General features: G+C 37.5%; 1 protein-coding gene across 3 annotated transcripts in view; it reads left to right on the plus strand.

The window, feature by feature from the left end:
* Nucleotides 1-26,593, plus strand: part of srpx2 (sushi-repeat containing protein X-linked 2) — a 122,505-nt gene that overhangs the window by 12,326 nt on the left and 83,586 nt on the right. For all 3 annotated transcript variants that reach the window (XM_039766056.1, XM_039766055.1, XM_039766054.1), the window contains exons 3-7: nucleotides 12,180-12,260; nucleotides 14,506-14,697; nucleotides 18,887-19,063; nucleotides 21,714-21,840; nucleotides 23,170-23,291. In XM_039766056.1, coding sequence (XP_039621990.1) covers nucleotides 12,180-12,260; nucleotides 14,506-14,697; nucleotides 18,887-19,063; nucleotides 21,714-21,840; nucleotides 23,170-23,291 — 699 coding nt within the window. The remainder of the gene's footprint in view (nucleotides 1-12,179; nucleotides 12,261-14,505; nucleotides 14,698-18,886; nucleotides 19,064-21,713; nucleotides 21,841-23,169; nucleotides 23,292-26,593) is intronic.

The raw sequence follows: 26,593 nt of genomic DNA on the forward strand, positions 1-26,593 counted from the left end.
TACCTACCACATTTGCTACTGTTGCATCTTTTAGAAAATGGTTGTGGTTGATTTCACTCTCAAACATTTAATCTGCCTTGTACAATGAAAGATGACTTTCAAAATGTTCCTGTCTTGTCATAGGCTGGTGTGCTGATTGTGCTAAATTCCTTTTGGGCTTTTGGGAGTTTCTCCCAAACATTATCTCACGTTGACTCTCTTGTGATCTTCCAAAAACCTTTGTGTTTTTTGACAAGAGCAGTTTGATAAAGTTGTAATCTTACATTATATCTTTAAGTTTGGTCATCTCAATAAATGTTCACAAACAGTAAAAAAATTACACAGTAGGTTTTGAAAAAACAAACTGGATTTACTATGGAAATATTTATAGGTTAGCTTCTTCATATGTAGGGTATAGGAGAAGGTATTGCATTTAGAGTTTGGGATTTTGATGGATTTGACTATCCATGAAAACAATTTGGCCATTTCTAATATAATGTCAGTGTTTGTGCATGGATTTGGGGCATGCATAATTGATTATGTTCTTGCAATACTGAAAAGCTAGAACATATCAGTCTTGACCATAACTTATTCATGTAAACGTCTAGTATTTTGAATATGATTTTTGATTTCTGTTTTTATTAGATGTGAAACTAACAGTTCTAGTCTTGAAAAAAAACAAATTAAAGATACAGAAGGTGAAAAGGCCAAGAAAATTAGTTCAAAGCATTTTTTCATGTTATTAATAAGTGACCACAAAAACAAAACAAAGGTTTTCATTTTTATGGCACATCAATTTTGTTTTTCAGAGAAAATGTTTCAAGTGAAAGTGGTTGTGAATGACACCTACAACATTTTTCAAACATTTTCAAATTTTGAATGGTTTTTCAGCAATGGAAGAAATGATCAAATCAGTAGCGAGAAGACCTGATAAGTGCACAAAATCATAGCTCCATCTTTAGTCTCTCACACTAAATCTACATATACACCAATCAGCCTTACCGTGAAAACCACCTCCCTAATATTGTGTAGGTTCACTTGGTTCTGCCAAAACACCTCTGACCCGTTGAGACATGGACTCCCGAAGACTTCTAAAGGTGTCTTCTGTTATCTGGCATCACAAAGATGATAGCAGCAGATCCTTTAAGTGCTGTCAATTGCAAAGTGGGGTTTTCATGGATTGGACTTGTTTTTCCAGCACAATCCATAGATTCTTGATCGGATTAAGATCTGGGGTATTTGGAGGCCAAGTCAACACCTTGAACTCCTTGTCATGTTCCTCAAACCATTCCTGAACAATTCTTCCAATGTGGCAAGGTACATTACACTGCTGAAGGAGGCCACCGCCATCAGGGGATATCATTGAAATGAAAGGGTGTTGGTGGTCTGCAACAGTCTTTAGGTAGGTGGTAAATGTTAAAGCAACATCCACATGAAATCTATGACCCAAGGTTTCCCAGCAGAACATTACCCTGAGCATCACATTGCCCCACTGGCTTGACCTCTTCCCATAGTGCATCCTGCTGCCATCTTCCTCAGGAAAATAACACACACATGCACCCAGCCATCCACATGATCTTAAACAAAATGTGATTCATCAGGCCAGGACATCTTCCATTGCTCTGTGGTTCAGGTCTGATGCTCACTTGCCCATTGTAGGTGATAAAAGTGGTCAGCATGGTCACTCTGCCCAGACCATAGCTAAGCAGCCTCATTTGCAGCAAGCTCCGATGCACTGTGTGTCCTGACTCATGTCTGTCATTGCCATTGTAATGAGATATTTCAATGTTCAGGTCAGGGCAGTGGTTTTAGCATCGTGGCTGATCAGTGTATATTTATATCATGTTTAATCCTTTCAAGTGATCACTAAAAGTTTAAAATGATGTTTTAACTTTGATATTTTTCTTTATTCGTTTATTTTGAACTACGGTGCATACGTGTTCTATCATTGAGAGGAATCAGACTACAGTGGAAGTTGTGTAATAACTTCATATAATCTTAAGCATAATTTCTGTGTTTTTTTACATGTCTGTTCCTCTTTTTTTGGATTGTTCCCTTTTTACTTACTTCCCATAGATCTTATTTTTGCTTTATTCATGTTAGTTTAAAAAATACCCTACATTTTTAAGCTATACCGTTCAGCCTAGCCAGTTAACTTATGCCACATTAAAGTGTACATTTAAAATATTGGTTGTGCTCACTAGTTGTGTGACACAGCTGCCATCTATAGGTTTATACAAAAATGTGACCCATCACTATGTCATGCCTGAAGCATTTTTAAAAAACCTGTAAAAGACAGTTGCTGAGTTGCTATTTCTTTATGGTTATACTGCAGATAATTTGTTAATATATGTTTTTGACATTTCCTTATTATATTTTTTCATGCCCATTAACTGAGATTGGATCTTCCAATTTTCATTTTGTACAACTTACCTTTTTTCCAACCTTCCATTTTTCATTATATGAGTGTGTCTAGGTCAAAAGGAGATTTTTTACCCTGTTTCAGTGGAGTACTGTAGTTATTTTTTCTTAACCTTTGGTTAATATCCTTATATTTTTCAGTGAGTCAGTTAATCAATGTGTCAACCTTTCAGTCATTTTTAGTACTTTTCAAACTATCAAAATCACAAAGTGCTGTAAAAGCAAACAAAAAATGGATTGCAAATCAACACATAAGAGCAAGGTAAATTTACAAGATACATGTTTTTGAGATATTGACGCTCTAGATAGAGTCTACAACTGCCCTTGTGTCAAATAAATAAATAAATAAAACAAAATTGCATGCACATGGGGACTAATAGGCAGTAAGAGTCAAGTCATCCTGTTTGATCCATTCTGTTAACAAATGAGGCATGCACATAGAGAGTGACTACCAGTGTAGTCCATCAAGATGTCCACACATCACTCTGCTTTGTCACCCAGTACTTCAAACCTCACTCCCATTTATGCATCAAGCTGAACTTTAGGCTTATTCACATGTAGTTTGTCTCTGGCTGTGCTTTCAATGTTGCAGTTTCTTTGCAAATGTGTCATCTTTAACAGTCTCTTTTTTGATCATTCATTAAGCCCCTCAAATCTGCTTTGCTTGTTTAGCCTCATTTATATTGTTTTACTAACAGCATCACTTAGTAGCTTTCTTTACTTTCTTCTTAACCCTTTGGCTGCTTTTGTCCACCTTCTTGATTATACCAACATGCTTGTTTTTTTGATCAGGATGTCTACAAACCTCTTTTTGTTCATTATGTTCATTATGCATCCCTGTCCTCTCCTAGAATCACATACTGTATATGGATATAGAGGGTGAGTTAAAATCATGTTAACATTTGAATGATGGAAACAATTTATTCACAAAACATACATCAACTTGTGCAAGATGATTTACAGGAATGTCTCAACCTGTTCACCATTGTGTTTAACACTTGTACCATATGTGGCACATAAATTGTCCACAAAAATTGTATATAAGTATATACATAGCAGCACCATTAGTGTTAGCATAATTTTGACTCACCCTGTATTCTTAATGTTGTAAATGGCGTCTTCTTCTGCCCCTAAACTTGACCTCAGCAGAACAACCCACACTCAGATGAGACTTAAATATGACAGCTGATGAGGAGGTTTGATGCCTAAATGGGCTTGGGCTAAATGTTGCATGATTTGTTACAAGGGCTGGGAACAGGTCTGCCTAATATACATCTGTCTGAGTTACATACAGTATAGAAAGTATATGTACTCATTCATCTATTATAAAGTTTGTTTAATCCAGTTCCGGGTTTTGTGTATTGTGAGCACATGATAATCCTGGCAACAATATGTGTGAGGCAGGAACCAATTAATTAATAAACAAACAAACAAATAATTAAATAATTATCACAGTTAATAATAATTGTCAGTTTCTTTAGGATGGTCTACATCTAAAACGGCTGGATGGAAAAAATACCAAACTCGAAAACTAAGCCTGTCGTTAGGTGACCATGTGCTGATTAGATTTTGAGCCAAATCATGCAAGAGGAAGAGGCACTCTAAAGGAACCCTCAGATGTCATAATTTTGCAATTAATTTTGAATTTTTGTCGTCAATTGCTATTGTAACAACCTATTTTATGAATAGGAATGATCAGCATCAGAGCGGTAAATAAATACTGAAATGTTATAGAATAGTTCATATAACTTGGTTCCTAGGGTGCAAAACCTACTGATGCTCACGTCCAACTTTTTATATATATATATATATATATATATATATATATATATATATATATATATATATATATCTATATATATATATATATATATATATATATCTTAAAAATGGCAGATACCCTGGGTAGCAGCTTTGCCTCGGATTCCCATGGAGCTACAGGGGAGTTGGTGTTCAGCACATTCCTGTAGGGTTGAGTGGGTACCACCAGAGGCTGCCACAGGAGCAACAGAGCCCTACTACGTTGGGCTTCTGCCACACCCAGAAGTACTTCCGGATAATGCTGATGGGCCACCTGAAGTGCTCCCTGGTGCAGCATAAAAGGGACCGCCTCACTTCACTCAGGAGCCAGAGTCATGAGGAGGAGGACGAGGATGACAATGAAGATTGTTGGTAGAGGAGTGGAGGTGGAAGGAGACAGGAAGAGGAAGAGAGAGAAAAGAAGTCAAAGAACGGCGTGATGCTTTATTTTTACTGTGTGGCAGGAAACAAAATAAAGGTGTTTCCTCCTTGTAAATAAAAACGGTGTTGTGTTGGACTTATGTCTTGTGTCTGTTTGTGTCGGGTTTGGGGAGCTGGTGGCCACAATATGTAATTGTTTATCTTTCAATACTAATGCCAATTACCCATGTTAAATGTATCTTGGTGAATTATTTATTCGAATTAGATAATTCCCTGCTTATGCCTATACTTATTCTTTGTTATTGTACTGTATATACAGCTGCAGAAGAGAAAAACCTTTAAAGAAATCTTGAATTTTCGCTAAAATTTTTAAAATGTATTTTATAAATTCCCCTACATGCAGTTAAAGCATTTATAAAATAATCAGAATTGCTTATGTTACACCTTTGTTTTAATAGAAAGCGTCAGGCCTACATAACCCTTGAAAAAGTAGGTTTGGGAAATGAATAAATGAATGGTATTTTTTTCCACTGGTTTTATGTTTTTAAGAGTAAGCATTCTCTTTTGTCTTTTACTGTAAATGTCTACAGTTCATTTAAGTATATAAGAACATTTTCCATTGATATAAGCAGTTTAAGTGGTAAGTGGCTTTCCCAATAAATAGACACCAAACACACCATATATAAAGAATTGGTACTTGAATTTGGTTTCATGGCTTAGCTAGACAGTGCAGTGACACGGTGGTCTCATAACCCCAGAGTACTGAATATGAATCTCTTCCTGGTAACTTTATGTGTGAAAGTTGTAATTCTGTCAGTTTAAATGGGTTTTCCTCCAATACCTTAAAAATGTGTGTGTTAGGTTAGTGAATAGTTTCAGAGTGGTTAGTCTGAGTGAGTATGAAACTGTGTGCAAGGTTGAGGCCTGTGTTGGACCGATATCCCGAACATGGTTGGTTCTGACCTTGTGCCCCTTGTATTGCAGGTTTGCAGGGGTTGACTTTAAACAGGTGAGATGACTGATTGGTTTGGTGTGAGACAGGCAAATGGCAGTATTGTATTAAAATAGGATACTAGTTAATTGCATTTAAAGTTTACCTTCTTTGGGTGAAAGGTGGTGGAGAGGGCACAATCACAGAGGAAATCAAAAAAGTGAATTGTGCAGTTGGTCAGGGTAGATTCTAGCTTTGGTGCCAGTCAAATTATGTGATGAAGAAGGCCACAGATTTTGACAAGAGAAGGAATGAATTTGCATCTATGGAGCTTGATGTCAAATTTACCATTTTTTCAAGTCTGAGCTAATGAACTGTATACTGTTTAAATGATATAGTACTATATGTGTAGGCTTTCATCCATCCATTGACCTACTCACTTCTTACAATTTACGATTGCACACAGAAACATGAAAATGCATAGCACATTTCATTCCAGTATTCTTGTCTACTGTTAGGCATTGACTGTATGGTAGTACTGATGCTAGGTGTCAAGTGTAGTTTTGTGTACAGCATGTGCAAAAATATTTGAGGTAATACTGGTAACATGGCTCCATTGTACTAATTCCCCATTTGATGTGTATTGTGGCATTATCAAAGATGGCTTAATCAGCTTGGCTTTGAATGTTGTGTTAAATTACAGTGATATTAATCTTATAATTAAAGTGCATATTGTCTTTTGATCGAAGCCCACAGGAAGGAACATAATCTCTTCAGCCATGGCATATTTTGAAACCTCTTAAAGACTAAGGAAGCCAGAGAGCCATTGCAGGTTTTATATTAGAAGACTAAAAGCTGATTGCAGTACCACATTGAATTATGTGATTGTTTTTGGTGGATTGCAGATAACTGCTGTATGCACCCATGCACCCAACAGCTGATAGGGGTCTGCATATTTTTAAACTGGAATCTGAGTAGAGGCTTGTATTAGCAGTAATAGTAGCCTGTGAGGATATGCAGCAGCTAACGTAATCATTATACTGATTTTTTTTGTCTAATGGTTCATAATTATATGTTTGAGGGGCCACCACCTGCAGCAAGCCTTTGATTGCTAACCTAATATCTTGCTAACAGGTACTTCTACTGAGGCCATGGTGGACTCATACAGTAATATTTTTCTTTTTGTTCTTTCTCTCAGTAAGTCAAAGTACTACTCATCCTCCATCTTTAACCTTCTTGCTTTGTTGGCTTTATTTAGTAAACTCAAAGTGTACCATGAAAGCCTTTTTAAATCTGATTGCCAATTTTCCAGGTCATGTCCATAGCATATAACAGCTGAAGGTAAAATAGAAAAAAAAACCCTTAAGCCATTGCACCATTTCCTGTTTTTATGTTTTAATGCTGTAGCTTTAAACTCAGACAGAATGAAAAACAGCTTCACTGTGTGTTGGATCTGTTCCCAAAAAATGGACTGTTGTGTCCCCACCAACTGGAACACAATTGAACCAGAAAGCTGGTGGGACTCAAACCATGTTATATCTATTAAAGATTAACAATTTATGTCTGTGCCTCACTCTGTCCCTAATGTAGATGAATAAAAAATAAATTATGCACTTTTGGTTAATATGGATAGTCTTTAATTATTTTCTTGCTTGGCTGTTTAGAAAAAAACAAACTGAACATGTTTATGCCACAGCATTCACTATCGGTGTAATATGCATCAATATTGCAGACTTGGATACATTTATCCTTTGTAAATAATGCAAGTAAAATGATAATACTGCTTTTTTGTGTAAGTAAGCAGTTTAATTTATTATTTACTTTGTTGCAGATGGTTGTTATTGACAATGACTGTGAAAGGTACCTTATCAAATAAAGATCGATTTTGAGTGTGTTTATGCATATGAGCATACATTGTGATTGATTGCCATTCCATCCATTCCTGCCTTGCACCTAGTGCTAACAGGATAGGTACCAGTCCCTCTACGATCCAGTATAGTAATTGAGTATTTGAAAAAATATTGAATGACACTTAGAAGTTTGTTAGTTGGCCTTTCCTTTATTTAGACTCCTCCAGTGTATCATGCAATTAACTATGACAGCATGTGGCCACAGGGTGGCAATGCATCCTAAAGAAGGTGTTGTTATGGCAACCAAAAGTCAAATTATATACTGCATTTGCTTTTAACTACATATTAGTTCTAACTGTTTTATAATGCATAATGCAGCATATAATGCTCATTGTTTTTTACTCAGTTGGTTTTACTGCAGTGTATATATTTGACAAGATTTGTGAGTACTGTCAGTTAGCTGGCTGTTGGTTTTCAACTCCCTGTACCCAGCTGATTTGATGCTTTGGCAATGGTTAGGCAGCAGGGACTGTAGGTCCTCATTATAGACACTTTCTTAGTCACAGACATACTGCTGCCTTTAATTGAATGCTTCACTTAGTCTGACTTGTTCTGACTCATTTTGGAATTTGTTTGGCAAATTAAAAGTTTCCTTGCACTTTTGGCTTTCCTAGCACATTTTAGCAGGCTTGTACTGTGTTCCAAAATTTGAACTTCCAGAACTGCTTATATTTTAGCTTCATTTTAAAGCATGTTGTTTTAAGTGGTTTGAAAAGCACATATGGTTGCATGTGATTGCATATCATTTAGGCTAGCTAATGTACTGTCATTGGCATCTGAGCCTGTTACTTGTAAATTATCAGTTTTTTTAAAAGCAGTTAGGTATATTGTTAATGCAGTCAGTAGCATTGCTGAATTATGAAAATTGTACCCTGGCATAATTCCTAGCCCAATAAACTGTGGAGTTTAACTCATTCTACTTTTTTTCAGATGGGATAATCAAGGATGTGGTGTTAACCATTTTGTCTGGGTCCAATGTGAATGTCTACTGCAAGACCTAGTGTCCTATTCAGTTATGACTCCACTTAGAAAAGACTGAGTTTTTGCCAAAGAAAATGTGCAGTAAAACACAGTTTCTCAGAACAGAGAATTGCATAGTATGAGAATGTTTGAGTGTCTGGTGGGTGTAGTAAGTGCTAATAATGATAATGATCTTGGAACCTATAAAAAAATTAACAAGGTAGGAGCTAGCCATTCTGCTTTTGCAGGCTTTACAGGCAGTATTATCCTGATTATTTCTCTGTGAATTTATTGTGAGGACAAAGGAGTAAAAACAATGTGCCAAAGCTAAACTTGAAACCTTGTTGATGCTGATAATATGCACTGGCTGTAAATTCCAAAAGCTGTTTACTCTCTTCATGAATATGTCTCTCTCCTCAGCCCTGATGCCTTTAATGCCCTACTGGACTTACAGTATCTTCTTCTTTAGGCTGGGCACAACTTCTGCTAACTTAATTTCTCAGTACACAGTCATACATTTTTAATGTTCCATTATACAATAGAATCAAAGAATGCCAGGATATTTCTTAGAAGCATCAGATTCAAGGCTGAAACTGGCAATGGACTGGACCCTAGTTCACAGCATACTCATGCAGACAGCCTCACTGAAATAATTTATATTCAGAGTCAACAGTCATCATAATATATAAGGAAATGAAAGTACTATGCAAACATGAAATGTACATTCAGACTTTTTAAAAATGGTGACTGGGTTTGAATTTGAATCCAAGACTGTAGAGTTGTGTGTCAGAAGTGCTACCGACTGTGTTTCTGTCAGTTTTGTTTGTATTTTGTTAATTCCTCCTTTGAGAATTTTAAAGACTAAAAATGTGTAGAACTCCCCACACATAGTGTTCATTTATTGCTCTCTGTTTATTTAATTGCATACCTTGTATGTGTGTATGCAAACATTGTACGGTGGTGTAGTTTCTATTACTATTTTTCTTCTATGATTTTATATTTGCATATTATAAAGTAACATATAGTGAGCATGAAAACTGCACCCTACCTTTGGCCACCCTGGTAGGGGTAAACTATAAAATATCTTAACATGAAGGGAACTTCTAGCACCACAGAGAATCTGCTAGTTTGGAGAAACTTTACTTGGTAAATAATGGAACGATCCATGGAAAAAACTATTTCAGGGAAGATATGGTATAGTGGAAGAACAGTGAGAGATGTTAAATGATAAATTAAGATTTTCCCAAATCAATAGGTAGCTGGAAGTAGACATATTTGGCTTGAGAGATGAAACTGGCTATGTTTGGGTGGGTGCATGAGTGTGCCCTTTGAAGGGCTGGTGCCCTGTTTTAGGTTGGCTTCCACTACAGCTGGATTGACCCCTATATGTGAAATGGGGAAAATGTAGAAATTAGATTAATGGATGTTTTCTTTGTTAAGTCATAGAATTCCCACAATGCATACTGAATCTGCTCTTTTGAAACACACTAGATAGAATCAACCAAAGAATGCAGTCACAAGTTGGAGAACAAGATTGTCTTACCTGTGAGGATTAGGAGTTTAGAGGGATCATATAACTGAAAATAGTTTTCAGATATTTTAAGAAAGAATTTGAATTACAAATATTCAGCCTCATTACTTTAAAGTTAGTGACTAAACAGGCAGGCTAGTTAAAAGACCCCATTTCTGTAAGTTGTTGAATTCCTACATTTTAATGTAGTTGGTAAAATAAGAACGAGAATGTAAAATCCATCTGTTTTTAGCTCTTTTTTTCCAGGAACAGAAATGGAAAATTTCTGTCATTGCTGGATACAGTCACCAGGTTGTTGAGATTTTGCAGGTCCTGAGCGGGGGGCCTGGAGGATTTGCTAACATTCAAGACAGTATGTCCTCACAAAAGAAGCTGGCACAGATCTCTTGGTCTCTACATCATACATTGGCAATCCCTGCTGAACTTCCTAATTGGCATGAACACACCGGTGTCTGCAGTTTTAATAGAATTGTGCCTTGAAATGCATTAATGATGAAATTAAGTGAGATTGATTTTTCAAATTAACCTGATTGTTCAAACAAAGCTGCTTCATGTTGGGCAGGTTAGAAAACAATATACACATTTTAAACTCTACACTCAGGTAATTTCTGCTTTTTTATTTTGGAAACATTCTTAGAAAATTCAGCCGTACATGCATGTATAGTAGCAAATGATAGGTAGGATTGTTTGGTGGTTAAGACACTAGACGTTTAATCACAAAGCTGGTGGTTTAGCCATGACCCTGAGCAAGGCACAAAACCTGCCGGTTGTCCAAACGCAAAAAACTTCATATAAACCACTGTAACATCTTGTAAGGTATCAGTGATCTTGTAAGTCACAGAGGTTCAAAGCTTCTACTAAATTTATAATGACAGAAACTGCTTTGGATTTTACTTCCCACTATTGACTCTTCATATCTAAGTTAATGTCTAGTGCTATAGTTGCAAAAATGCAGAAATAATTGTCTTCCCTGCTGTTTATAAATCACTGTGGATAAATGCATCAGTTAAATAAAAAAATGCATTGTATAATCCTTCTGACCCTCAACTTTTTCTGACATCAAGAAGATAAAAATCTACCAAGCCTTTAAGAGGCAGAATGATGTCCCAGGCTGGAACAGCAGGGGATAGGATTCCCCTTTAGAAGGACAGGTAATGGAAAAGCTGTCTTTGAGTCCTAGCCCATTTAAGGTGACTGACATCTCAGTGGGCCACTAAAGAAAGAACTACCCTAGCATACCTTTAGCAAAGGTAGTGTCAACCCAGACTCAAGTACTGATTCTAGAACATTTCTGGCAGTTGACCCCATTACAGGATTTAAAGCCACTTCACACGAAGAGTAGTAGTTAAGTCCTGAGTTGGTAGCAGAGTTGGGGCATAGGGTCACTGGCAGCATGTAGAACCCAAGATTAAGAGACAAACAGAGAGAGAGAGAATAGATGAAGAAGGGAGTTCTGTGTATGTACTTGAGAGGTAGACATGTGGGTGCACCACTGATAGACAAGGGTACCCTCAAGCTCTGGAAGTTAGTGCTATTGTTATTGTCACAACCATCAAGGTTTTAACAAAAGAATAAACAAAGCATCTTCACTGAAAAAAGTTAATTAATACATACAATGGTCATTTTTTTGTGTTTACATTGCTCATTTGGTGACTTCTGCCTGCTTTTGGCTATGATTTTTTTTCTTTTTTAATCTCTGCCACTTATATACATTTACCATGATAAAATTATTCAGTTTTATGGCTAGGTCCTACAGTAATCACAGGTTTAAATGCCAGTGAGGCAGCAGGTTTACATTTGCTTTTGTTGTTTGTTAGTTGGTGATTCCAAATTGTCCTCGTATATGTGGGAGTAGGACCTGCAATGGACTGATGCCCTGCCTGGGGGTGATGTCTGCATTGCACCTGATGCTTTCAATATAGACAGTGCGTTCTGTGACCCAGAACTGAACTAACCAGGTTTGAGAATGTTATGTTATGGTTTGTATTTTTGTTTTCTCCAATTTTCACTCTTTTGTATGTTTTTACAATAAATGCAACATTATGTATATTTCCATCTCCTTTCCATTATTCTGGGTGCAGATGATGTCCCTTCCTATAAATGTAGATTACATTTTTGCTGTTATGGCACTGTTTATGTTGTGATTTTTTTTATATATTCTGCCAACATACTTAAATATGCCAGACTGTACACATGCTTGGGGAAATAATGTGTTATTATTAAAAACTATTATTACTAATGCATCTTGTTTCCTTGTTTTTTCCAGGTTCTGGATTCTATGATCAGAGCAGTTATAATGAGGTGTTGCCTGACGTGATCCATCACTCTCCTGTACTTGATTACAGAAGTAAGTATGCATTAAGTCTGGAATGCAGGAACAGACTACACTACATAACAACAATCTTCATGCTTTTCACACAGTTGATTTCTATAGTATATCACTGCTCCTCTGTTTTTAGACCATTTACATACCTAAAATTCTTTGCACTATTTGTTTGATTTTAGTTTTTATTTAAATGTGCAAATATGAGTGTGTATATGGATAGCATAAACCCATGTGTGAATGCTTTTAATCCATTTGAAAATTTGAATGATGAATGAAGCTGACAATGGAAGATGTATTATAAAAGGTAATACAGGAAATGCTGCAGTGATTACAGGAGTTGGTCTCCTCTCTGTCTTTAAACCTGACAAACCTGTTATTCTCTTAACCAGTATGTAAATCCTCACACTAGTTACTATACAACCAGATTTGTTTCAGCCTTCTTTTATGACTGTTAAAAACAGTGGATTATTGGCACCAGTGCCTCAATAGTCAGCCATTCTTTTGTTGTCATGTAATCATTTAAATAGCTGTCTTTCTTGTTATTTTCACATTTACATTTAACCTGTTTTTTTTCCTGGTATGATTTTCCTGGTATATTTATAGGTGCCTTGCTTACTGTCCATTGGTTTTACAGTTTATAAATTGATCCCTCCTGGAAGAAAAATGAAAGGCAGCTGAAATGCACAAGGAATAGTGGAGATTTTAGTGAGTTAATATGAGTAAAAAAAATAAATTCTCTGAAAGGATCCTCTAAATATTATGATGGTAAATCTTCATATAATCTGTGAAACAACAGATAGAATAGAACATGCTAACTTTCTTGACGTACCAAATAAAGAGTTTGCTAGTCCTATGGAAGTGGACAGTGGAATTTGCATTGCATTGCATTTTAAATCATTACATTTCAGTCTGATTCCTCAAAAAGGGAAGTATGGCCTACACTGTTTAACTTATGTCTACGTCACCTGTCATTAGAACCAGTGTGGTAGAAAAGATATACCCAAATGGAAGAAAAAACTAAAGTGAACTTGTGCAGTAGGCCTGTGTAATAAATGTCATGGCAACATTTTTCTAGGAAAGAAAAACTCATACAGTAGCTTTATGTACTAGGGTGGCATAGTGGAGCAGTGGTTAACAGTACAGTCCCACATTTCCAGAATCCTCTAGGTTTGAATCCTAGCCTGGACACTGCCTTTTTCCAGCTTGCAAATTCACCCCATGTCTGGGGTACTCATACTCAGATTTATCTCTGAGTAATCTTGTTTTTAGTGTCACAGCTTAAAGATGTGAAGATTAACTCTTTCAGGGCTGGTGTTGACTTTTGTCAAAATTCAGGGGTAGAGAATGGTAATCAGCTGTAAACTATGACAAAACTCGCCCTTACATTTTTAGTTTGACTCTCTTTGCTAGAAGGAAAGTTACATAGCTTTGCTGATTTTACCTTGATTCCCTGCGCATGCAAGAGTAGCAAAGAGCTAACAACCTCTAAAATGGCATCGACATCTGGCGAGAGTCCAAAGCAAATGTGCAAAGCAAAGTACTCCATGGACTTGTCAGACTCCGAGTTTGATGCAAGTGATCTGGAGATGGATATCAAAAACGAAAGTGAGGTACCAGCATAATCTGATCTGTCCCCAACAGCAGCATTTGCCTGGGAGTGAGGTTAGGAGCACACACTGATACATTGCATTGCCACACCCACCACACGACAAACCAACTCAGGATCCATATTAGGACCTGAGTGCAGCCATGCAATGGGTGATACCTCAGCACCACACGAGTTCAGATGGAGTGGAACAGTGTGAGATTTTTTATGGTGGCTGGAGTGCCAATTCTGCCACCAACCCCCAAGTTTTTCCCTGCAAGTTGGAGGGCCTACATGCAGAGCTGGATGCAGATTAATGACGCAGCAACTGCAGGTTAAGGGCCTTGCTCAAGGGCCCAACAGAGCAGAGTCCCTTTCGGCATTTATGGGATTCGAACCAGAAACCTTCCAATTGCCAGTGCAGATCCCTAGCCTCAGAGGGTTAAGTTAATGGGTGACTTTATACTGGCCTTGTATATATTGAGTGTGTGTATAGTTGTGGCCTATTATGGACTGGTACCCTGTCCAGATTGGGTCTCTGCCTTGCACTTTTAATAGGCACTATCTGTCTGCAGCACTAGACTTTATAGGTGAGTTAGAGAATTAACTAACTTTCTGTAAATGTGATTTATTTTGGTTGGCAGATAATTTAATAATTTATTACTGCTCTTTCTCTTTTAGATCCTAATTGGTGCTACACATTGTCTGTTTCTAATGGAGAATCCTCCTGTTACTCTCCCAGGGGAGGCTCATATAGAAGTACTCTGGGTACTCGCTGTGAACTCTCCTGTGACCGTGGTTACCGCCTCATTGGTCGAAGGTTTGTGCAGTGTCTGCCCAATCGCCGCTGGTCAGGGAGTGGCTACTGTCACCGTAAGTGCTCTTCAGCTTTGTACATATGAACACAGACTGTTAAATTACACCTTGAGTACACTGTAAGTTACAAATATTCTGTTATGTACTGAATGGTGGGGAGATCTTCATATTTTTCTTAAATATTTTTGCTTTTTATGGAGATAAATGGAAATGTGTTCCTTTTGTGCACCATTGTAGTGTAATGTAAATAGTCAAAAAGCAGCCCTTGGTAGGAGTATGGTAAGAGCCTACGGAGTCAAGTAAAATGGAATCTACTGTATGTTTCTTGTAACTTGATTAGAGAATTCCTACATCCTTATAAATATTTAAACCAATTTTTAAATGTTTTAATGACTTATGATATGATTATTATTAGAGTGAGTATCTCCATGTGTCTTATATGGGTTCATTCATCAATCTGGAATTAATATTCGTCTTCCCTTTTTTTTTTTGCTGTTTAAAATGCAGTTTGATTGGCCTCAAAAGACAGGATGGTAAGGAAAAATTAAAAAGGAAGTATGTTACATACAGTAGGTGATGGTGATGGTACTGCTCCTACCTGGTCAGTGTCTACCAAGGTCCGTCTACGCGTTAAAATGCTTCCAAGGAGGCACACATGGCTTTAATAGTCATTAAATATATGCTCAACTTACACCTAGAGTGACTTTTAATAGTTTAAAGGCTAATAAACAATTTTGGTGCTGAGTATGTTTCATCTAACATACACTGTTAAAATTGTTTGTGGCATGTGATATTTTTCTGTCAAGTTAACCCTCATATTATCAGGATATGCTCAGGATATGCCAGGACTGCTATTTAAAGCCAATTTGGAATGCTTAGAATATTTTGCAGCAGTTTCACAAATGTCATTAACAGTCAATGATGGTGAAGTGGAAGCTGAATCTAAGAACAAAACTCTTAATTTACCAGTTGGTCTACATCCAACCTCTAGTCATGAGCTCTAGGTAGTGACAGAAACAAAGAAATCACAAATGCAAGCAGCCATAGTGAAATTCCTGCTTGGGTTTGCTTGTTTCATTTTCCAAGACAGAACAAGGAGCTCTCAAATATAGGAGAAGCTTTGTGTAGACATACTATTTCTCTGGATCAAGATGAGCCAGCTGAGATGCCTTATACATTTAAGAAGCCCATTGTGTACCTTCCAAGGCAGATATACAAGGCATAAACCACTGGGAGAAAAACAAGGGGAAGACCAACAAAACAACAGAGGCATTATATCTCTCAATTATCCTGGTAACTTTTGGGTATTGTACATACTCGCGGATAAGTTTTTCCACGAATAAGTTGGGACTTGATTTTACAGTATAATTTCTTGTATTTTAAATGTCGGTTGTATAATTTGAATGCGGAAAACTCAAACTATTGGTCCAAGAGATTATGATATGCTAACGCCCACCTGAGAGAGTAACCACGGAGCACACTGCCTTTTTTTTCTATGTGGGTGAGGCAATGTGCTGCATCAGGATGTGCTCCTAACCTCTCTCTCTTTCTCTCAATTTTGCCCACGTGACCACACAGTAATACCCAAACTATTCTGAAGCAACGTTACCACTGATTTGTATTTTTTGTATCTCACACCCTCATACACCTTTATCGTAAGAGCATCCCTTATCTATGATGGAGTGTTCGGTCAGAAGATAATAGAAAATATGAAGCTGGTTTTAAATTAAATGTTGTTGAAGTAGCAAAAGAAATTGGTAACTGCGCTGCTGCAACAAAATTCGATGCGTCTGAGAAACTGATGTGAGATTGGAGGAGGTAAGAAGATGTAAAAAAAAAAATTAAGAGTCACATTTTTGAATGGGCATATAAGCCGGGGTCTGATTTTATGATCAATTTTTCGGGTTTCAAATCCTGACTTATAAGTAAGTATATACAGGATGAACTGAAGGAAGTTGGTGATAATGCATTATTTTTTATATTTTTAAATTCTATTTAATTAATTTTTATTTATTTAAAGTGATTTTGACCCATCTTTACTGACACCATTTTCATTGGTATTGATAATTTTAAAACATACAGTATGTAGATCTTGCCACATGTCCATAATTGATAAATTAAATTTCCTCTTTGATGGCACTAGAGAGACATCTGCTGGCTACTAAAATAATAATAAGTAGGTAGTTCATTCTTTGGAGGGTAGTGGTTTAAAAACCTTAAGGTGGTACTTTCAGATCCCACCACTAACATCCAAGGAGCCAGTTCTTTCTTGACTGTGAATATATTGTGTAGTTCAACAAATTGTGTTATCCAGACATATGAAGAATTTGGATTTGATATGCATCATACCAACAATTATTAAATATAAAAATTTATTTAATAGTTATTAAACAGCTCAAATACTTAAAGTCATGAGTTGAATTATTCATGGTTGTCCCGTTTTAAGGACATGACTACTGTAGGATTTGATTCTGAGGAGTTTAGATGCTGAGGTTCAATTCTTGAAGTGATGGCTGCTTCTCAGCCTTAAGACTGGCTTGCCATTTGGCAAACAGAATCGCATCACTCAGATTCACAAAGAGAAGAGTTTTGCTGGATTTGACTATCCAAGGAAGAGTGGCTCATAACCTTTTAGGTATCAGAAGGTCATTTTACATATTTCCCACTCCCTGAGAGATTCCCAGAGAAGGTGCCTCAAGATAATCCTCATGGAGTTCAGTGATTGTCCAGTGAGTATCCCAGAGTGCTTCTTCAGGATGGTGCAGAGAGTTTTAAAGGAATGTATAACTTCTCCTGATTGGATTAAAGTCACTTCCAGTTACAAAATTAGTGTCTTCTAAAAGGCGAGTTCTTCTGTTCTTTAGTTATCGTCCCTTGAATTGTAGGTCTTTGTCCTTGTTGAGTCCATTTCCCATCTTCTGGTTTAAGAGGTCTGCAGAGGGACCTCTGGAGAGGAGATGTCAGTACAACTCTGATTCACATCTTTGTTATTAGATGAACTCCAGGCAGTTCCTGGTATAAGCTGGAGTTCAGTCACTTAGTTTTGAATGCAAGTGGGGGAAGACACAACTGGATGCTTGAATGCCTGTTAAATCTGTTTTCTTAACAGGCCTGGTTAGCCACTATATCCTGCAGAATGGGCAATGTTTACTTTGTTCAACACTACTGTAGCAACTGGAGTACAAAACTGTATAAAGAGATTGTAAGGACATGGTATAGGAGAAGTAATGCTGAGCATAGATCCACAAATGGGAAAGTGCCATAATTACTGGATACTATAGGAGGTGAGACACAAAAATAACCGGATTGGTAAAATAAATAAAAAATTCTAAACATTGTCACCTTCTATATACTCCCCTTCCTGATCTCTACACCGCTCCATACATATCCTCCATTGATTTAAACAGTGCTGGAAGTCTTCTTGCTTGAGGCTTTTCAACAGGCTTGATGTTTTTGTTTGCAAAAATGTGTTCCCTTCAGGTCACTTTTGATTTTCGGGATCAAGTAAAAAATCACAGGGAGCTAAATCGGGCGAATAGGGAGGATGATTGAGGACAGGAATGTTTCTGTCTGTCAAAAACTATTTTATGAGAAACTCAGTATTTGTTGTCACGCTTGGATCACAGATTTGCACAGAGACACAGAAGGTCGTAGAAAAAAAGAAGGATTTTTATTCAGACACCGCAAACACATGAGCTTAAACGTGCTCCATGACAAGTCAGAGATGACAGTTCCGCTAGGAGCAGAGAGAGATAAAAGCAAACAATCAATTCCAAAACTGACAGGCGCTGCGTAAGGCTTATAAGTCGGCGGAGTACCGCGCGAGGCTTGTATTACGCGTTATAGTGCAAGGATAAGGAGCAATGTGTAGTCAGTGTTTCAGGGTTTGTGGTTTTCCCAGGGGCGTCTGTCTCTATTTGGGGTGCGATCGGCCCTCCAGCTCACATTGTGTAGCGATTGTTGTGCAAAAACTGACTGGGCTATTCACAGGATATACCCAGCCGGTCGATGGTTTAAGAGGGTGTGTAGGAGGGGATATAGTTCTATGATTCACGTCCAGCTGACCTCCAGACGGTTTTCCAGGAAAGCCCCAAGCCCAGTCTTGCAAGTATCATAAAAATACCAATCTACCTCACACCTTTTGCTGTAGGGATTTTTTTTCTTGATTTTCTATCCTGTGTTGTGTACACTACTTCAAAAATAATAAAGATACAAGTCATTCTGCACATTTGTTTTCTCTCACCAGAAATCCGGTGTCCTGTTTTGCCGGCTGTTGCACATGGCTTATACAAATGCACTGTAAGTGTTGCTGTGGATTCCCGCTGCGATTACACCTGTGCACCTGGATATCAACTGGAGGGTGATCGCTCTAGAACCTGCCTGGAGGAGGCTCGTTGGAGTGGCACTGAGCCGATCTGTGTAGGTAAATTTGCCCACAGGGTTCATTCTTTCTACAAAGATTTCACTTATTGTTCATAGAATGCTGCCACTTAGTATTTTTTATTAATTTTAGGCGTGAAAGGTTTTAATAATGAACAGAAAAGGCTGCACTACAGGAGTTTAATTACACTCGCACCATTTCACAAGATCTTATTCTTTCACAATAACAATGCTGTGGCTTTCAGATTTATTTAAATATTAACATTATCTTGAATATATGGCTGATCAATTTGCATTCTATGTTGGAAAGTTGTTGTTCCCAACTTCATTTTAAGGCACTTTGCTTGCAACTCTCTCACAAAAATGTTGTATGGGTTTTTTCAATTTTGTTTAGTTTAAAGCACCAGTCAAAAAACGTATAGCTCAGATGTACTTTGCAAGAGGTTTCGATGAACTTTGCATTGTGGAACTTAGAGTAAATCTTGCCTCTTGACATCATAATTGAATATATTATACTCCTAGTTTTAACAAATCCACTTCATTCCAGTTTCATAATGTCAGTGATACTGTTTCCTAATCTTTAAACATAAAAAATGTATAGCTTAACTTAGGTGCACCCGAGCATCTGTCTTCTGGGAGTTTTTGTGTTTCTGTAATGGGAATTTAAGATTCAACAAGATGAGGGCTAACAGAAAGAGAGATGGGCTTGAATCCACCACAACACTGAGCAAACTGCCAGTACATCTCTGAAGATGTAAACAAACATACAATAGGTTATACTGTACATACTGTATAAAGTGCCCTGGGATGGTACAGTACACTACAGGGAAGGTATTCATAATAGAAAAAAACTCCTTATATTTGGTTGTTGCAATGAGCAATGTTGCCTCACAGATCCTGAGTTCAAATCCTGGGCCCATTTACCATTTATATGGAGTTACCATGTTCTGCCCATGTCTACATTAGAAAATGAGTGGCTGGATAAACCTGTAGAAGTGTGAATAGGTGTATGAGAAAGAAAATATATAAATGCCTGGATTTTAATGACACATTTGGTGCATTTTTATTAAACTGTGTTCAATATCAAAATTTTCAAGCAACTTCTTTACGAATACTTCAGAGAAATTCCATCCATCCATCACCCAACCCGTTATATTCTAACTACAGGGTCATGGGGGTCTGCTGGAGCCAATCCCAGCCAACACAGGGCGCAAGGCAGGAAACAAACCCCGGGCAGAGCGCCAGCCCACTGCAGGGCACGCACACACACCAAGCACACACTAGGGACAATTTAGGATCTCCAGTGCACTTAACCTGCATGTCTTTGGACTGTGGGAGGAAACCGGAGTACCCGGAGGAGACCCACGCAGACACGGGGAGAACATGCAAACTCCACGCAGGGAGGACCCAGAAAGTGAACCCGGGTCTCCTAACTGCGAGGGATCAGCGCTACCCACTGCCCCACCGTGCTGCCCATTTCAGAGGAATTGAATTTGCAAAGTAAGAGTGATGTCACCATTAAACAGTTTCTAAATGAAATGTTATCATTATTTTCATAATGGGGACACCTATTTTTGCCACTCTGACATAGAACAGAAGGGCCAAAAGTTTATGGACCAATATACACTGTACGAGGGGCTGGCATACTTGCCTGGTCAGGATGCCTCCCAAATTGGAGGACCAGAAGCACTCTTGAATAAAAGGAGCCAGCTGCCACTACTCCGAGCACCTGAGTTGGGAGTAGGTGGGCAAAGCTTACCAGGAGGAGTGGGGAAGGAAACTGCAAGATTCTAGAGGAAAGGCACAGTGTTTATGGTGCTGCTTGTGACTGTCAGTATCAGTCCTTGTAGATCGCTCTAGGTTTGGGAAACATTTCCCCAAATAAAAAGTCTTCTATTGCATGGAACCTATGTCTCTGTCTGTCATGGGTTGGAGCAGCAGGGGCGCCCCCACATCTCCACAATACAAATTGATTTCTGTTATTTTCAAACATAAGGTAAGATAAGCTAAGAGTTTAAACAAAATTCTAATACCAAACTAAAAGAAACAAGAATATGTATCACAAGACAAGGGAAGAGCAGCAGGGTCAGACTGACCAGCAAGATAGCACTTACTGATAAGATGGGTTGGCCGCTTGCCCACCATTGTCAACAAATGTGCTCTTAAATCATTTGCTCCCTATTTTATTATAGTCTTCACTAAACTTTTTCTCCTAAGTGTGTATTTACCGGTCATTGAGCAGCCATTTGTATTCTTTTCTTCCAGTGTCATTTTTAAGGCTAGGTTATGCACATATTCAAGCATTTGAAAGGCTGCAGCAATTTTCCTAATTTGAAATACATTTTTACTGTTATTTAATTACATCTTATTTCCATCATTATGAATTTTAATTGTAGTATTTCAGACATTTTATTAGTACCTTTATTAATATTTTATTGTAAAAACTACTTTGAGGTACACACAGTTGTAAATACTATCATATTATCTGGTTTTTTGGACAATTTTAGGCCTGTTTTAACCTAACAAACCTTTGCGTGAGCAGATTGTCCCATATATATATATTTATGTATGTATTTCATCAGACAAAATAAGCACGAAAAATCACAAGACAATGAAAGCTTCTTTCTGTGTTAATTTCATCTTACAGTGACACTTTTGTACAAAAAATGTAATGAGTGTTCTGTTCATTTCAGATAATGACCCTCCAAAGATCAGGTGCCCACCATCTCGGGTGAAGCTGGCTGAGCCAGGAAGTCTAACAGCCAAAGTTTTCTGGGAAGCTCCACTTGTCAAAGATACATCAGAAGCTGGCGTAACAGAGTAATTTGTTCACATTACATATGTTATATGCGCATGCAAATGTATGTGTATGTGTATATGTGTTTTTGGCAGCACTTGCATATTATTTTATACTTTGGCCTTACTTCTTTTTAGGCTCATTTTAAACTGTGGTTCTATACTGTAAAATGACAAAGGATATTTGGGTGTGCTTTAAAGGAAAGGATTAGATCTCTGTTTAATAAAAAACCATTACTTTATTATAACAGATTTTTTATAAATACCATTTCAAGGCACTTTGCCGACCATAGAGACAGTACAACTTTTTACACATTTTTTATTTGTTACAGTTAAAGAATGGTCAGGTTAACTGGTTAGTTTAGGATCCCAGAAGGACTAAGAGGTGGTATAAAATGAACCAGCAGCCTTCTATTTTAGGGGTCTCCTCTTTTATCACTATGTCAATGTTACACAAATAATTTTGTTTTACTATTATTTATTTATTACTTCTGAAATTATTTCAGTGATATTGTGGCCATTATGTTAAAGGTTTTCCTATGTGTTGCCATTTTATGTGTCTCATTACTGTGATGCTGAGTGGTTGCCAGGCACCTAAAGCAGGTTCCACATAACCTACAACATCATGGCAGCCATGTTACAAAACATGGCTGCATAGTTAAAGTGTTTAAATTTTGTTTGAAACAATAAACCTGGCAATAAAACGTAGCCTTTTATTAATCATCTAGTGCTGAAATTCTGTGTATTGAATTCAATAGTTTAGTGTTTTCTCAGAAATCATGTAAATTCTATTGAACTTGAAGAATGTGTGTTGACTTCTTGGGTTTTGATGTAAGCAATACATGACTTCCCCCCAGCAATGTCCCAGAAAACCTTTTTCACACTGGACGTTTGTGGAAAGATCCAGAGAAGCACAATGCAATGCACCTTGCTGTCTTCCATAAGATATTTATGGGTGAAGTCCAAGGTACTGAGAACTATGAAAATGAAATGTAGTTTAAAAAGGAACAGAATGGTTATGAGGCTCGAGAGAGAGAGACCTGGAACTTCAGGCGTAAATCAGCTCTCTGCAACAGTGTCACATTATTTCACATTGCTAAACACTTTGAAATATTATTCACTAGGAAAAGGCAATAAATAAATGTATCAAAGGGGCAATTACATGTGTGCTTCAATCGTATCAGGCCTATTTTGACATTAACAATGTTCCATCAGTAATTAGTGCCTAGAGAGTGGTGGTTTAATGCTGAGTTAGTATGTTGTTGTAGCTCCATGTACCAGGCTATAGCTAGTTCTCATCTGCCATTCTTCTTTTATTTCTGGTATTCTTAATTTTTCTGTTTTCCCTTGTAGTCTTATGCTAAAGGGTCCTGAATCAGGCTCAGAATTCCCAGAAGGAGAGCATGTGATCCGCTACAAGGTCTATGATCAGGCAAGAAACAAGGCTGCTTGTAAATTCATTGTACGAGTGGAAGGTAATGATTTGAATCACCGCACATGTAATACTTTACAGATTTGAAGAATTCCATACATGTCTGAATTATTTGAATTCAATGTATAAAAAGAACACCAATTCAAGGTGCTAAATTCTTATAAAAAACTTTATCCTCTAAAATTATTTTTCCTTTTAATTGCTGTCCTTCCCATGTTGGTAAAAGCCCAAAGACTTGATCTAAGAGTTCAGCAGAATTGTGAATTTTTCTGAGCTCACAGATTAAAGACATTCACAGGGAATTTATAAATATTTTTTTTAGAACAAATGCATGCTTTTTTTGGGCTGAGACAAACAGAATAGAGGCTCATAATGTGTCTTGATTTAGTTGGTTTTATGTTTTTATCAGGACCCTTTATAAGGTTCTGTTACTTTCAGTCTGGTGGTATGTGGGTAGCATAAGAGGATGAAAGAAAAAAAGAAGCCTGGCGTGGCAAGAATGACTGTCGGCAGATAGACAGAGAGAGATGGGGCGCAGATAAAGACCCACTACACAAGACCAAGTGAGAAAAGTTGACTCAGATGCCGTTGCATACAAATGTTGCTGGCACCTATTAATTTAATGAAGATGGAGAATTTCACAATGCTTTCAGGCAAAAAATTAAGCCTCTGTTATACCGGTAAAAAAAATCAGAAATAAAAATACACAATACAACAATCATCTGTCTATTTGTGTGTTTTTTAAGTGTCGAGAGTATTTGCCTTTTAATATATTTCCATACACAGCTGCGATAAAACAAGGGAATCTTTATCCTCAGTTTGTTAAAAACATGGCTACAGTTGTCAGTCCAACCTTCCATTTTTTGACTGGCGTATCCAGTTGAGGGTTGCTGAAAGTTAGTGCCTATCATGGCTGCAAGTGGGCATAAAGCAGGATTAAGCTGTGTTTTAACTTCACAAAAATCCAACTACAGTAATCCCTTCTGGATCGCGGGGGTTGTGTTCCAGAACCCCCCGCGATAGGTGAAAATTTGCGAAGTAGAAACCATATGTTTGTATGGTTATTGTTATATATTTTAAGCTCTTAGAAACTCTCCCACACTGTTTATTAATATTCTACGCACAGTTATACAGTAAACCCTTGTTTATAGCGGTTAATCAGCTCCAGACAGATAAATGAATTTCTACGAAGTAGTATTCTTTATTTATAAATTTAATATTTTTGCGGTTAGAGCATAGAAAACCTGTTTACGACCTTCTAAATACGTTTTTTAACATTATTAGAGCCCTCTAGACATGAAATAACAGCCTTTAGTCAAAAGTTTAAACTGTGCTCCATGACAAGACAGAGATGACAGTTCTTTCTCACAATTAAAAGAATGCAAGCATATCTTCCTCGTCAAAGGAGTGCACATCAGGAGCAGAAAATGTCAGAGAGAGAGAAAAGTAAATAATCAAAAATCAATACGTGCTGTTCGGGCTTTTAAGTGTGCGAAGCACCTCGCAGGAAGCATATCGTATATCATTGAGGAGTTTTATTTAATATGTAATACATGCTCTTATTGGGTAGCTTCTCAGCCATCTGCCAATAGCGTCCCTTGTATGAAATCAACTGGGCAAACAAACTGAGGAAACATGTACCATAAATTAAAAGACCCATTGTCCGCAGAAATCCGCAAACCAGCGAAAAATCCGTGATATATATTTAGATATGCTTACATTTAAAATCCACGATAGAGTGAAGCCGCGAAAGTCGAAGCGCGATATAGCGAGGGATCACTGTATATACATCATTCAAAAATAAAATGTATTTAATCAGTGTTTCAGAATTTCCACAATTTGCCAGACTTTAATTGTTAAAGTTTTAAAGCGCAAAGTTAAACTCTCTAATCATACTCCATGCAATGTGTTAATGGAAGCCTAAAATTTCAGAGCCATGCAATCAGAGGTGCTCCTGAAACTGCTCACAGAATTCTTGAAAACAATTCAGCCAACACTAAATTTGGGATTCTTTAAACCAAAGTAATTTTTATTAGTATAACAACTAAATTTGTCCCCAGTTATTATTTATTTCTGCACTTACAATCAGCCCAATTCAATGACTAATTCTGCATTATGCACAGACGTAAGCAACAGCAAAGTCGGATCACTTAAGTGAGATAGCTTGAAAACAATAAAACTAAGGTTGTTTTAAGAGAATTCTTAAATGATGATCTTATATCACCAAGTTTGGCTTCAGAAAGGCAGTCTTAAAGTTGGGACAAATCTGAAAATGAGGAAAAAGGTTTTGAAAACTAAAGCATTGGATGTGACATTTGAATTAAATTGACTTGTCAATTAAAGGTTACTTTTCCTAAGTGTAACTAACCAGCTAATGTCTTCTCCACTCACTGATGCGGTCTTAATGCAGTAAATGTCATAAGCCAGACAAAGGGATTTTCTGGCAAACCGAATTTGAAAAGAATGTTTCTAAAAAAACAACTTTAAAGAATCTGAGTGAATTGAACTATTTTGAATTATTTTAATATCTAGTGTGACAGATAGGGGGTGCTGTCGTCCCCTTGAACCCTCAGATCAGACGCCAGACACCAGATAAAAGTCCAAAAGTTGACTTTACTATAATTAATAAGTGCAGAAAGCACTCTACACTCCACAATACTCATACTATAATCACTACAATAAACCAATAACCAATCCTTCTCTCCCAGACGCGTTGTCCCTCTGCCACCCGACTCAAGTCGCCCGTCTGGGATCTCTCACAGTCTCTTATAGTTCTTAACCCATAAATGATCTGGGTCAGATCAAAACTCTTCTTTTTCATCTCGGAAGTACGCCATTTTCTCTGTCGCTGTGCCTAAGATGTACTTCCGGGTTATTGGGAAAATAAACATCTCTGAGCCTCCCTGTAGCATCTCCTGGCGGCCCTGACGTTATCCAGCAGGGTTGTGTATTAAAACTACATAGTCCATGATGCCCTGCTGGAATTTGGGGCGTCTTCATGTCGCAGGGAGGGCTCCCTCTGACGGCCAGGGGGTATTGGCCGGGATGAATGGCCGGCCATAGTACACACTAGTCATTGGCAATGACATGATAATGCTTGCTTTTGTTTCATATTGGTTTTAAGCAGTATCTTTTTCAGTTAAAGGATAGAAAACACAAAGGGAATACATTTGTATGTGCATATGATAAGATAAAGCAGGTACTCCATGATGATTATATCATTCTTTAAAAACCCCACAGAGAAAACCTCAAAAGATAGTTAAATACAATACAATACAGTTTATTTTTGTATAGCCCAAAATCACACAGGAAGTGCCACAATGGGCTTTAACAGGCCCTGCCTTC

This window comes from Polypterus senegalus, chromosome 10 (assembly GCF_016835505.1).
Source record: "Polypterus senegalus isolate Bchr_013 chromosome 10, ASM1683550v1, whole genome shotgun sequence".
In the NCBI taxonomy this organism is placed as follows: Eukaryota; Metazoa; Chordata; class Cladistia; order Polypteriformes; family Polypteridae; genus Polypterus; species Polypterus senegalus.